The sequence below is a fragment of the Oreochromis niloticus genome, linkage group LG8 (genome assembly GCF_001858045.2).
Source record: "Oreochromis niloticus isolate F11D_XX linkage group LG8, O_niloticus_UMD_NMBU, whole genome shotgun sequence".
Lineage (NCBI taxonomy): Eukaryota > Metazoa > Chordata > Actinopteri > Cichliformes > Cichlidae > Oreochromis > Oreochromis niloticus.
In genome coordinates, this window is record NC_031973.2 from 865,700 (window position 1) to 880,014 (window position 14,315).

Sequence of the window (14,315 nt, forward strand, 5' to 3'; positions counted from 1 at the left end):
CAACGTGGCTGCCGTAAGTCAGCAGAACGAGCTGCAGTTAGAAAGACAGCCCGTTCGCCTGGGACTGTCTGGCATTTTGGAAAATCTATTTCTGCTATTAATAATCTAATAATTGTCAGGAATTATAGGTGGTCTGTTCATGGTGATGTGCAGCTGGGCCTCTTTGGTGCAGAACAAACTGCCTTCGTTATTTCTTCAAAGTTTAGTTTTGTTCAAGTGCAGTAAAAAGTGTTGATAGCCAGAAAAAAGACCATTTTCTTTTCTATCGATAATTAGAAGCAGATAAAAGAACCATTTTTCAGCATTTGCTCTGCTGGGATGTAAAGTCGTCCTCAGCCAGTAACCCCAGCAGATCAGCTGACCTGGGTGCCAGCTAATTGATGGCTCACCGGTTAGCCTTCTACATAGCCTTTTGACAAACCTTAAGTAGGTCATGCTACTTAAGCCATCTTAGCTGTGTAAGCATCCATACAGTTACTGCAGCCTCTGCAAACCACTTGGCAACCCCCCTTCAGCCGAGACTGTATCACTGTTACAGCTGCTGTGGTTCATGTTTGGTTTCCCGTCACTGTTGCCTCTTACTCAAACATAGCTCCTTCACAGCACTGATTAGCATAAAGTGTTTTGTCTCTTTTGATCTTCCAGCAGCAGTTAACATTTCCACAGCGATCTCGAGCTCAGAATAAAAAGTAGGATCCTTCTCCTTCGGGCTGTGTGGCTCAGGCTTGTTCTCCGTCCTGCAGGTCATCTATCACATTAGCATTTGGCAGCAGCTTTGTGTCAGTCCTGAACAATGGTGTGCTGCAGTGCCCTGTTTACAGAGACCAGTGCTGTCGGGGAGTGAGGTGGTCCCAGAACTAGAGCAGGGCTGTAATGAGATGCTTGGGTTGTGTTGCTTTGCCTGCTCTCTCACATCAGCCTATCGCTAAATGAACTGCTGCGTTAAATCCTCACATAGACCTCGCGCCTGTCTGAAAGTTTGAATCTAGCTTTTGTAACCATGTAACTAATATTTGTTTTTTTCTGTTAGCTTCCATTGGCTCAGTTAGCTGGACTATTGAGGGAGACACAGCAGCTCATAAAGCCATCTGCCATCTCAAGTCCTAGACCCTTCAGTTTTCCCAGCATGCCACTCCTCCCTTGATGATGTGGATGTGGCATCACGCGCTCTAACCGTTGCCGTAGCGCCTTCTCTTCTATCCAATCATGTCTTCCCTTTCACACTCGACTTCCCTTTGATTTACGGCACATGATGCACTTTCTCCAAACCCAAATCCCAGCAGAGACCACAGCTGTGCGTGTTTAGCTTCCAGGGGAAATCATCCTCACTCTGCTTTGTCTTTAAACTTCTGGTGCATGTCTTCATATCAGTTTTGATTTGCGAGGCATTAAATATAATTGTGTGTTGGCTATGTGTTTACTCAAGCGAAGCGGGACTAGGAAAAGAGTTAAATGAAGGATTATAAAATGCGTGCGGGCTACATGACACCGCCTTTAAAAGAAAATCACACTTTCCATTGTAGCATTAACATTTAATGCCATTTAAGAGCCTGCAAAGCCTAAAGTATTGCATTTGTAGGACATTAAAGGAACCACCAAACATGAGTCATGGACTTATTTCAACCACAGCCGCCTAATCTGTTCATGAGTTTGTGCTGCAAACACACTTAATAATGCGACAGGGACGGCGATGTCCCATTCTGCCCTGCAGGCAGCAGACGTCCCACCAACTCTGCTGTGTCTTACTGTCACTGACGATCCAGAGGGAACAAAAAGCACTTCATCGCTGCTGGGGGAGGGGGTCATATTCTTCTTCTTCTTCTTTTCTGGTCGATTTCAGCACCCGCTGCGATGGTCCAACAGTACAAATAAGAAAAGACTTGGAGCTGGTGCTTCAAACTGTGGAGATTATTTATGTGTGTCTGCGAGTTAATGAAGACCACCCCCACTGTGTCACACACATAAAGAAAAACGAGGGTTTGAGATCATCTAAAGGACAGCGCTGCTCAGAATAGCTCCATGATTATTAAACAAGTGCTCCCTCCTTCCTTCCTTCTCCGCCTCCTTCCTCTCATCTCCATTTAGCCTCGTTCTCTCCGCTTCCCCGTCAGCCTCGCCTCGCTCGGCGCCTCGCTCGGCGCCTCGCTTGTTCTGTTCATCTCATCCTGAACTCGTGTAGACGTCGTGTTTGTTTGCAGGGCGTGAGCACAGAGTGGGGATCGTACAGGCTGTGAAGCCCTTTGAGACTAACGTGATGTTGTGTGACACAGATTATCAGACTTGACAGACTCCTTCCTCATGTCTGTCCTCGTTCTCTGTTTAAACTATAAACACCAGCTGTGTGTGACGCCTGGTACCACTTATCAGTTTTTGGTGTGGAAAACTAAATCCAACCATCAAAAGCTGGATTTTTCCAAGGCCTGAGAAGAAACCAGAACTGCAGTTCTACTAATGTCCACTCGAGGCCGGAGCCAAACAAAGTGAACTCTGTGGGATTAAAGCAGAAAGTTCGGGATGGCTGTGGTTCAGTCTGGCTTAGCTGTAGGCTAACTGTAACACAACATCTAAGAAGTCAGTGTTCTGGTCACCTGGTAAGAGGCAACCTGTCTCCAACCATCAGGGTCAGGCAGTCACTCTCAGACAGATCGCCAGCTTGTCGCAGTACAAATACAAAAACATTTTTAACTTCCAGTCTTGCCTAAAAACTGATGATCCAGCTGATGCTTCAGTACCGCTTTAACAAACTGTCCACAGTGGATGCTGAAAGCAGACGATGACAGTGACGCCTACATATCTGATTTTTAATGATATTTTTCCTGCTTTCCAAAGATGACGCAGCAGTCGTGCAGCTTCCAGCTGCTTGTGCGCTTTGGCGTTTACATGTGACTGCAGCACCATCATTAGCAAAGCGATTAGTTGCAGGCGTTCGTGTCGTGTTGGCAGCGTGTCACCGTGCGACCCCAGCTGGATGTTTACAGCTCGAAACACGACAACCACGCCGCGTGTTTAGCTCAACAATGCTAATTAAAACGTCCTGTCAGAGGTTAGCGAGCATGCTAACGTTAACCACCGTCTAATATTAGACACTGCACGGCTCATCGCTCCGGTTTCTAAGCAGTGACCTGTTTATTCCTTCTATAGATTTCTGCCCCCATTTATTATAATCATGCATGAAGCTGCTCATCAACTGATTTGTGTAACTGTGCGACACAATGAGCGTGCACTCATCACGGAGAGCTGCAATGGAGCTCTGTTTCCTTCACAAGAAGCAAAACTGCTCAGCGTGTGCAAACTGATGTGGAAGAGAGTGAAACCTTCAGCCTCCACCATCCCACCTGATCGATAAATCTGTGTGTGTGTGTTTGTGCATGTGTGTCTTACTTCAGTAACAAACAGAAGCTCACACACAGACTCCCTGCACAGGAAGGACAACACAAGGCTGCTTTTGTCTGTTTGTGTATGTGTGTTTCCATGGTGACTGAAACAACTGAAAAAGGCACAGATGAGCGCAGAGAGCTAAATGGATGGAGAGGCTCTAATGGCAAACATTTATTTTAAGCAAAGAGCTAAAAATCAAAGTGAAAAATGCCGCCTGCTCTGACTGAGGGAGGTTATCGATCCTCGGTCTGCTCTGAAAATCTGTCCCCAGAAGTCAGAGCGAGTCCTTCACAGAGACGTTTCTGTCAGAGAATCAGATTTAACATGGAATGAAAAATCAGATTTTTAAGGTTAAACTCTAGAGACTCACATAATACTGCAGTCACACCTAACGGGAGGAAATACAGTTTCACTGTGTGCAGTGACCTTCTCATCGCAGCGCGTTTAACATACTTGCAATCTGTTTGTGATAGTCACAGATGAACTGTGATAAAGTCAAATATCTTTTGCTGACAGTAACTACTTACAGTCTGGTCTGAACCTCAGAGATGAAGGTGGCGCTCAGCTTGAAGTTGCCTGAGTGTTTACTTCAAACATGAAGCTTAAAGGAGAATAAGATGAACTTAAAAAGTGGAATTTTTAGTTTTTCAAATTTTATGGCAGAAAATGTCAGGATGCATCTATTTCTTCAAGTAGAAAGTGCTTACTGTAGATGAGTGAGAGTCTCCACATTCTGGACACTCACAAAAAGTGTTTGTGTAAAGATATGAGATATGAATACTCTGTGCCCGGCTCGTCTCTCACTGACTAACTGATTGGTAATTATGCCACTAAAATACAACATAGACTCTTGTCTTATTCATTCATTCATTCATTTATTTTGATTTGACCAAAAGAAAAATCAGTAACTGTCTGACCTGTTTGGTTTTCGTTAAAGTTTAAGGAAATGTCCTTCCTAGAAGGATGGAGCCTCCTCCTCAGACTGTGCTCAGTGATTAATAATGTCAACCTGTCGCTCTTTGCTGTGGCTCTGAGTTGTGTTCAGGTGCTTCCTGGATGGACAGGTGAGTTTGCACCTTGACTCTGTGAGTGAGGAGTGTGTTTATTGACTGATTTTTCTTTAAAAGAAAAAAATAATAAATGTTTTTGATCTCTCATGAAATCTGAATTCTGACTTTGTCGCCTGTTTGTGACCCGTCAGTCAATCTGGCAGTATGTATATTTTTTTAAGATTTACTCAAAAGAAGGCGTCGCTGTAATTAGATTACTTTATGCAGGCATAGAGAATTAGATTAAAACTATTATGGGATGCTCGTATTAACACACTTCACTTTCATTGTTAAGCTTCAAAGGGAAGAATCTGTAAGAGGACTTCATGTAAGTGAGACGCGATGTGTGACGGTCTGAGTGTGCTCGATGAACTCGTGATGCTCTCTGAGAGGCTGTTTGGGCCTTTGAGAGCTCTGCTGGAGCTGGCAGTAGGTTTTTAGGTGGGTGTAGGGGGGGTGTGGGGGCTGTGGAGCTAATTAGGTCAGGTTGGTTTTGTGTGTGGCTGAAAATGTGAAACCACACCGGAGTGGTTTTCTGGCAGGCTCTTGTTTTGATGTATTTAATACATTTCTTGGCCTCATTGTCTCCGTCTGATTCGCAGCGGCGCGCTCTGAAACCTGATGAGGCCGAGGAGTAAATGGTAAAATTGCAGCCTGTGAGCCGGGCAGCGTTTGCCTAATTGGCGGGCGCTCGGCATGTTTCCACCGCGCTTTGTTCCCCGGGAGGGCTGCTCGCATGCGGACACACAAACCGATCGCATCTCAGTGCGCTGCCGCCGATGTCTCCACTGTACATTGTTTGTTTACAGTGTGTCTCCTGTTGCCCCGCAGCTCGCCACGTGGGACTCGGTTCACGGCCTGAACGGCAGCCTGAAGGAGAGCCGGATAGAGAACGGCATGCAGGGAGTCACGGTCAAAGTGGTCACATTACTGGTAAGTGGACGCTGTCATGGACACAATCAGTCGATCTGTATACCTGTAAGAAAGGAAAGTAGTGACTGAGACCATAAGCTGATCAGAAAACATGAGGTCAAAGGTCAAGAGTGTCCACTTCCTCATAGTCTTCTTATTGGAAGCAGAGGAGTTATTAGAAAGAAGCAGGTTTAAGGGTCATGGTGACAGCAGGGTAATTGGGGTAATCAGAGTAATCAGGGTAATCGGAGTATTGCAGACGTCCTTTCCTTCAGCAGTGTTTGGTGTCCCGGGTCAGATGAGACCTATGTGATTTGTTGAAATCCGAGGTTTGGTGCACAGATACTTTGTGCAGGATGAAGATCTGCAGCTGAATATCTCTTGTTAGCATTCACTGACGCTCCCTGCAGCTCCAAGAGCGTGCGATCCAGAGGAGGGCGGGGCTCTGAATCGGAAGAGAATCAACAGCATAAACAGTGAAGCATCGCAGCTCCGTGTTTACATCCGCGCTGCTCGCGTTACGATAGATGGATCCATTCCAGAGTTGTTGTACTTGTTATTATTACAGCATTTTCAATTCAGTCCTTTAAGCGTCGGTTCAACTGTGAATATCTCAAAAGTAACCCAACAGTCCACAGCACAAAATAAACCCCAGAGAAACCCCAGAAAGCTCTCAGTCAATAGAAAAACTGCTTTGTACATTTTTAGGTTTCGTGTTGAATCAGCTTCGAGTCTCTGCGCTCGCTCGTCTTTCTCCCCCCTTCAACACCTCGGTCTAAGAAGCTCCTCCGGTCGCTGTGATTAGAAACACCAGCAGCAACTTCCTCCAGCACTTCCTCTGGTGCCGGCACAGCGGCGTAGAGACACAGGCCTAACTGAGCAAGACTAATACCTTTACCCTGCCATTCATCCACTGCAGCTGCAGCACTTCAGGTCTCACGCTGCCAGAAACCTGCGCTCACACAACACTTTAACCACCACATACTCGACACCCGTGCTTCTCTACGGAGAAACACAGCATGTACCTCTGTGAACCTTCTTTATCCTGAGCACGCTGTTGTTTTAGGCTCTGCTCAGAGTGAAAGCGAGCCTCTCAGGGTGGCCTGTGGGAACAGCCCTGCAGTCCTTGATTATTAAATATGACGGTTCATGTCATTCAGAAGATGAAGAGATGACGCCTTTCTGGGAATAACGAACTGTGCGACCTGCCCCGTATTAGCATCATAGCTAAACATGCGGTTATACTACCTGTGAACACGTCCTCACCTGCAGACACCTGGTGCATGCAGCCCAAAAACAACAAAATGAATCCAAATGATTCTGTTTAATATCTGAGATCGAACGGCTGAAAAACTGAAAAAAAACGTTGCACGAAGAGGCAGGTGATGAGAAAACCACAGAGCAGCACATTAAAGGCAGCGTCACATCGCCCTGTTGTGAATATGCAGTCTGGGCTTACAAAGCAGATTTTCTCTTCAGTGCAGCTGAAGCCGAGTATAACTTCAGCTTTGGGGTATTTTTGCATTTTTTAGGTCCATTTCTAAGATGTGTGAAATGAAACTTTCAGCTACTCAAACTCAGTTGGAGAGTTTTCACTGTTTGTGCACTCTCCTCCTAAAGGCTGACAAAAGTTGATCTCGCTCTCTTTGTTTCTCGGTGTTTTTGCTCGGAGCTGCAGTTTGTTGAACGCGCAGCATCACTCGGCCTTTTCCTTCACTGCTGAGTCGCTCTTTCTCACTGCAGGAGGATCCTTTTGTCATGGTGGCGGAGAACATCCTCGGGCAGCCGAAGAGATATAAAGGCTTCTCCATCGACGTCCTGGACGCCCTCGCCAAGATCCTGGGCTTCAAATACGAGATCTACCAGGTGGGGCTGACCAGCAGTCTGTCATTTGGTTTGAGCACTAACTCAGTTTCACCTCAGCTCCAATCTCACCATTTAAAATACCTTTTAATTTCATTTATTCAGCACCAAATCACAACAACAGTCGCCTCAAGGTGCTTTAACGGTAGACCCTACAATTATACATACAGAGAAAAACCCAACAATCATATGACCCCCTATGAGCAAGCACTTTGGCGACAGTGGGAAGGAAAAACTCCCTTTTAACAGGAAGAAACCTCCGGCAGAACCAGGCTCAGGGAGGGGCGGGGCCATCTGCTGTGATTGGTTGGGGTGAGAGAAGGAAGACAGGATAAAGACATGCTGTGGAAGAGAGACAGAGATTAATAACAGATATGATTCGATGCAGAGAGGTCTATTAACACAGAGTGAGTGAAGAAGAAACACTCAATGCATCATGGGAATCCCCGGCAGCCTACACCTATTGCAGCATAACTAAGGGAGGATTCAGGGTCACCTGGTCCAGCCCTAACTATATGCTTTAGCAAAAAGGAAAGTTTGAAGCCTAATCTTGAAAGTAGAGATAGTGTCTGTCTCCTGAATCCAAACTGGAAGCTGGTTCCACAGAAGAGGGGCCTGAAAACTGAAGGCTCTGCCTCCCATTCTACTTTTAAATACTCTAGGAACAACAAGTAGGCCTGCAGTGCAAGAGCGAAGTGCTCTAATAGGGTGATATGCTTTGTTATGCTCATGACCTTCTGTGACCTTTGGCTGAACAAAGAATGAGTTTAGAAATAGTTTGATTATAATCTCCAACTTTCCTGTTATCTTAAAGGTTCTTGACAGAGCAGTTGTCGAACAGCTGACAGATCATCTGCAGAGGAGTGGCTTATTTGAAGTCAGGTTCATCTCAGCACAGAAACAGCTTTAGTGAAGGTTACCAGTCACTGCAGATCGAGGTCGCCCTCCCTGAGCCTGGACCTTTGTCCCCTGACCTCTGTCAGACTTCCTGACAGTTACTTCCTGTCTGGGGTCGTCTGATTGTTGGGGTCCTCTCTGTATCATTATGGGCTCGTTGTCTTACGATATAAAGCACCTGGAGGTGACTGTCGTTGTGATTTGGTGCTATATCAGTAAAACTGTATCAAACTGAACAAAAACATGAGCTGACTCAGCGCACAGCACCCAAGGCTGCTGCGTGATACCAGCAGCACGATTCTGACCTGCAGGCTGAGTTTGTTCTTGGCTGACGTGCCTCACGCTGAGATCGAGGACCATCCTTCAAATGTAATCGCCATGTTTTCCTCACGCCATCATGGACTGTTTAAAGGTCTTGGAGCATGTTGAGATTTGGATGACGTACAGCTTTCATTTTATAGTTCCTCATGAGGCCGAGCCTCTGAAATGTGGACTTTTGTCTTTGGGCTGATATAAACGAGGTTCTGAGATGTTGGAATAAACTCGCTGGTTTTCTTTTTCTCCTTCCTCTCAGGTAGCGGACAGTAAATATGGAAGTCGGCTTCCCAACGGCTCGTGGAACGGCATGATTGGTGATCTAATCAACAAGGTAGGGACTGTACCACCTGTCTGTTCTCTTACACTCGGTCACTTGTGGAGCGTGAACAAAAACGCTTCCTCTCCCTCCTCCTGCAGAGAGCGGACCTGGCGGTGTCCGCCATCACCATCACGCCAGAACGGGAGAACGTGGTCGATTTCAGCAAGCGCTACCTCGACTACAGCGTCGGTATCCTGCTCCGAAAGCCCGAAGAGAAGATCAACATCTTCTCTCTGTTCGCGCCCTTCGACCTCGCTGTCTGGGCCTGCATCGCCGCTGCAATCCCCGTGGTGGGAGTGCTCATATTCCTCCTCAACAGACTGCAGGCGCTGCGCTCCTCGTCCCAGAATGCACCTCCCGGTCAGCCGGCTAACGGAGCAGGGTCGGGCACCCTGCACAGCGCCATCTGGATCGTTTACGGAGCGTTCGTGCAGCAAGGTGAGCGAAAAGGTGACATCGAGAGAAACGCTGTTAGGGATGATTCGGAGCCGGCAGGCGTTCCCGTGTTCGAATTTTCCATAAAAAGCCTCTTTCAGGAATTTGAGCCGTCATCAGGAAATCATCAGTCGCCTGCTTGACTGTGACTTTGTCCTCAGTGTTTTAAATGTCATGACTTTCCAAAAAGTGCTCTGTGAACACTTTCCAAGAATTTCTGTAACAGAAAAAAACTTCCTCTGGCTCCAAAATGTTTTGTCGTTTCTAAACGTGACCTCTGCCCCTGAAATGTCCTCAGTGTGGACGTATAACAGTGCAGAGACACACACACACACACACACACACACACACACACACACCTGTAGACGCATCCAGCTGCATCTATTATGGGCTGGCAGGTTGCCTGGGAAACCTTTTAGGCCTAACCGTGTGTGATTAGACGCAGCCTCTCAGCTCGCTGTGATGAAGCACCGCTCTCACCTGCCGGTTGGATCAGGTGGCAGGCGGGCTCCTGGTCGCCGAGAGCAACCTGTAATTGAGAGGTCGCAGGTCTGACGCCCGCTCCAGCTCACGGGCACAAACACCTGCGTGATCTAAAAATGGGCACTCGACACTCGGAAATCCCCACGTCTGAATAACGACCTCTGTGTGTGTGTGGTGTGTGTGTGTGTGTGTGTGCGTGCGTGTGTGTGTGTGTGTGCAGGTGGGGACGGTGTGGTGGGCTCGGTCGCTCTGAGGATCGTCATGGGCAGCTGGTGGCTCTTCACGCTCATAGTTTGTTCATCATACACCGCCAACCTGGCGGCGTACCTCACCGTGTCACGCATGGATCACGCTATACGGTGAGGTTCACACACACACACACACACACACACACACACACACACACACTGGCCCTGACATGAACAGCTTGCTGAGCGTGTTTGTCTGCAGCTCCCGACTTTGTAAACATGCATCTTTCATTCACGCGCTCCGAGCAGACACGAGCAGCAGCGATGGGTTTCTTCCATCAGCCAATCACACGCTCTGCCACAATCTGCACTTCCTGCCGGGGTCAGTGAGGCTGACCTGCTTCTAAAGCATCAGCTCAGACATCAGGGACAGAAGAAATGAACTGAGCTAATATTAATGAAACAGTCCAGCTGGACGGCACGCTGGCTCCGAGGTTCGAGCTCTTCCTCGGAGCGCCGATTTCTCCCATCGCTGAGAAACATGCTAACGCCCCGACACACGTGATCAAGAGTTTCACTTCCTGAAACATGAGTTTAAAAAAGATTTTCATTAACACTTTGGATCTTGATGTTTTTTATCTCCACAAATGATGTTATGTGATTTTTTTTTCGTTGTCTGGTTGTTAGCAGGATTGTTCCAAGAGTTCTCATCAGATTTACAGCCAGATGTTAGCAGAGGTGGAGGAGTTATCTTCCGGAGCCAATCCAGATCCAAGTATGGATCCAGGGAACCAAAATCCAACTCAACCACAGGTTTCTGTGTCACAAGCAAAAATTAAACTATAACTAAAACCCAAACTGTAAAAAGCGGCACATGAGAGGAAAAAGTTCTGTGTGTTCGGTTCTTCGAGTCTCGGACTCTGTGAAGCAGCAGCACTTTGTCAGGATCAGCAATCAGACCATAAATAGGGAGCGAGGACTCTGCAGCTGGACTGGAGGAAGTTCATTTAGTCTTTATGATCTCAGAGGTCAGGCTGAGCTCAGTCCAGTAAGAGTACATTTATAGGTTCAGGGTTTTAGAGACTTGCAGCTGCAGCTAAACTGTTCCTGCAACGGCGCGTCCTGATTCAACAAAACCCACAAATCTGAATATCAGACACTGTCCACACCACTTCTTTACTGCAGAGGACAGAAACCTCCCGCGGAGCAGAAGGGCCAACGCTCGCTCGATCTTGATTTTCAGTATGAGACGGTGAAAGCACAGCCTCACGATCCTTCTGACTTTTTGGGTTTTAAGCAGGATTCACCAAGTGTGAAGCTGGGTTTAGACCGCCGTCACAGAGTTTAGTCTCACCTGCTGATGATGCGGTGCTGAGGAACCGCAGGGTCAGATATTTGGTGTATGTGCTTGGCTGAGGAGCCAATGGTGCGAAGCTACCATCGGCAGGATTATGACTGAACGCCTCTAAGTCAGAATCCTGTCTCGACGCAGTGATACCGTAGCGCTGTGGATCTTCGGTTGGTCTCGGATAGCCGGCCCGCCGCACCCACCTGGTGCTTGTATTGATTGCTGGGTCAGGGATTTGTGCGTTGCAGAACAACTAATTGCTGCAATCTTTTGAAAGTTAGTGAGCAACTGTGGTTCTTGAGCTACAGCGAGTCGTCCAGCAGAAGGTCGGTAGTTCAATGCCCATCTACTGCAGTCTGCATGCTGTATCCATCGGAGTGTGAGTGCATGCACGATGTTAGACGAGGCCTTTATGGGCTCGTGCATGATTGGGTGAAGAAGGCACACCAATAACAAAAAGCACACTCAGATAGAAAAGCTGTAACTACCAGCCCGTTAACCATTTACCACTATAAGGCCACACGCACACACAGGTTTAGCTCGAACACAGACTCCTTTAGTTTCTTCATCTGCTTCTCATTTGTGACATACAGATTCAAATAGAATAGAATAGAGTAGAGTAGATTAGAATAGAATAGAGTAGATTAGAATAGAATAGAATAAAATAGAATAGAGTAGATTAGAATAGAATAGAGTAGAGTAGATTAGAATAGAATAGAATAGAATAGAATAGAATAGAGTAGATTAGAATAGAGTAGATTAGAATAGAATAGAGTAGATTAGAATAGAATAGAGTAGATTAGAATAGAATAGAGTAGATTAGAATAGAATAGAATAGAATAGAGTAGATTAGAATAGAATAAAATAGAATAGAGTAGATTAGAATAGAGTAGATTAGAATAGAATAGAATAGAGTAGATTAGAATAGAATAGAGTAGATTAGAATAGAATAGAATAGAATAGAATAGAGTAGAATAGAGTAGATTAGAATAGAATAGCCTTTTATTGTATTGAACATGTACAACAAAACCAACTGTGCAGGTATAAAACAGGAAACAGGAGGATGGCACACAGTAGAGGACAAAATGCTAATAGGAGTGATGTCACATGGCTCTGTCCATCTTTTAAATACAGTCTCTGTGAGCTGATGTGACGTGGAGACGTCCCTGCTGTCTCCACACGTGTCTTGCAAGTGGGACCGCCACCTTGTTTACCAGCCATGATTTATTCGGCTTTTCCCGCCACAAAGAAGCCATGGGCATGTAACGGTTTTAAAAACAGAGACCAGACATTAAGCAAATTTGTAGATACTTAATTAAAGCTGTTTCCTCATTACGCTGATAAACACATTGGAATTTCTGCTGAATAAATTATAACATCTAAATACGAGTTCTGTAAAAATGTAACTGAGTGACCTCGTCGGGCTGTGCGGGGGCTAATTAGCAGTGAGCACAGCGTTTTTCCGTCCACGGGAAGCTCGGCTCTTAAAGAGACGCCTGACTCGGCTGAACGTGGCCGCCGCTCCTCTGCAGCACCGTGTTAATTGCTCGGCCGACCTCGGGAGCTTCTCCCGCTGATTCTTAATCTTAAGGAAGGAACTAAAGAAACTGATGATCTAAATCAGTGTTGTGGGAGGCCAGAGAGGGGCTGCTCATCCTCTCTGATTTAACAAACCCCGAGAGTGGAGGGTGTGAAGGTGCAGCTGATCTGAGAGGCTCGCCTGTTTTGCTGAAAAAGCTCTGGGCTTGAATATTTCTCCATGAAGAAGCCACGCTGCAGCGGCTGAGTTCAAGTATTTAATGCACTGCAAAAAAAAAAACCTTAGAAAGCCCGTCTAACCAGCACCGCCTGCCTCACTGCTTCAGTCTTTTTCACATTTAACACTCTCGCTGTTGCCGAAGAACGCGCTGACCTCGTGGCGAGGAGCGCTGGCGGATTTTGCAACTCGTCCAAAAGCCGAGGAGAGGGAAAGTTTGAAGATGTTGAAAGTTCACGTGTGATTTGCATAAATACTTAAATCCTCAGGACTAAAACAATACTCAGTTTGGTTTGTAAAGTGTGTTACGCAAGAAATGCAGCGATAGCTGCTGACTCCTCTGGGCGAACACAGGAGCTCTCGCCTTTTTCATCCAGCAGGGTTTATGGCGCTCGAGCTGATCGAGTACTTCGTCCATCACATTCACCTAATATGAGGCAGAAATATTAAAGCGTGATGCGCTGTTTAGAAGAAACCTGCTGCTCAACAGGAAACCGTAGTAAAAGGTTCAAAGGATGAAGGAGACCACTGACCCACACGGGTCAGTTTGGAAACCCACTGGAGTTTTAGCATCCGTCCATTTTCTTCAGCTTATCAGGACCAGGTCTTGGTCCTGAGCCGCCTCCTCCTGTGTGTGATGGGTCTGCTCTGAGGCCACGCCCCAAATAATGCCAACTTTAGGCTTTAATACAGTTTAAACAGGTGAGTTATGGAAAAAATTAACCACAGAGAACAAAACAGACTCGGGGCCGGAGTGAGCCTCAAGTGGACATTCGAGGAACTGCAGTTCGTGGCATCTCTGGCACTTTCTTCGCTTCAGCTGAATCGAGCTGCAGAGTTCAGCACACACCGCTTGTGATCTGTGATTCCATCCTCTGGAAAATATCCTTTCATATGTTTTCTTTCTTTATGTGGCGAAAACTGTGAGTGCATCCTTTGGTATTCAGAGGAAGACTACAAGTTTTTAGACTGAGGTGCATACCCGCATTTCCTGTCTGTCTTCTTCCACAAATACAGGCAAAATCTGATAACAGTGCTTCCTCCAGTGATGAAGACTTCATGAAGAAGAAGAACACAACCCACTGCTGCCAGCGCCCTGACCTGAGCTGGTGTCGTTCAGTCGGTGCTGAAGAGAACAAACATCGAAAATACAGAAATAAAACTGATTTCACAGACCATCACCAAAATTCACTGAAGTCAAAGTCTTTGTTTAATGACCAAAAGGAAAAAAGCTGCTCTGAGTGATAACAACGATTTATTTGACCAGTTTCCACCTCCTCAAACTTCTGCTCAGCTTCTTTAACCTTTCTGAGAACTTTTGCACAGCTCAATAAATTTCCTGCAGACATCTAATGAGCAGCTTTTAAGC

The 14,315-nt window shown here is 46.4% G+C and overlaps 1 protein-coding gene across 3 annotated transcripts in view; it reads left to right on the forward strand.

The window, feature by feature from the left end:
- The window catches only part of grid1b (glutamate receptor, ionotropic, delta 1b), a 578,026-nt gene that overhangs the window by 528,346 nt on the left and 35,365 nt on the right, over positions 1-14,315 (forward strand). For all 3 annotated transcript variants that reach the window (XM_019362378.2, XM_025910012.1, XM_025910013.1), the window contains exons 9-13: positions 5,259-5,360; positions 7,083-7,205; positions 8,674-8,748; positions 8,835-9,174; positions 9,875-10,013. In XM_019362378.2, the coding sequence (XP_019217923.1) occupies positions 5,259-5,360; positions 7,083-7,205; positions 8,674-8,748; positions 8,835-9,174; positions 9,875-10,013 (779 nt within the window). The remainder of the gene's footprint in view (positions 1-5,258; positions 5,361-7,082; positions 7,206-8,673; positions 8,749-8,834; positions 9,175-9,874; positions 10,014-14,315) is intronic.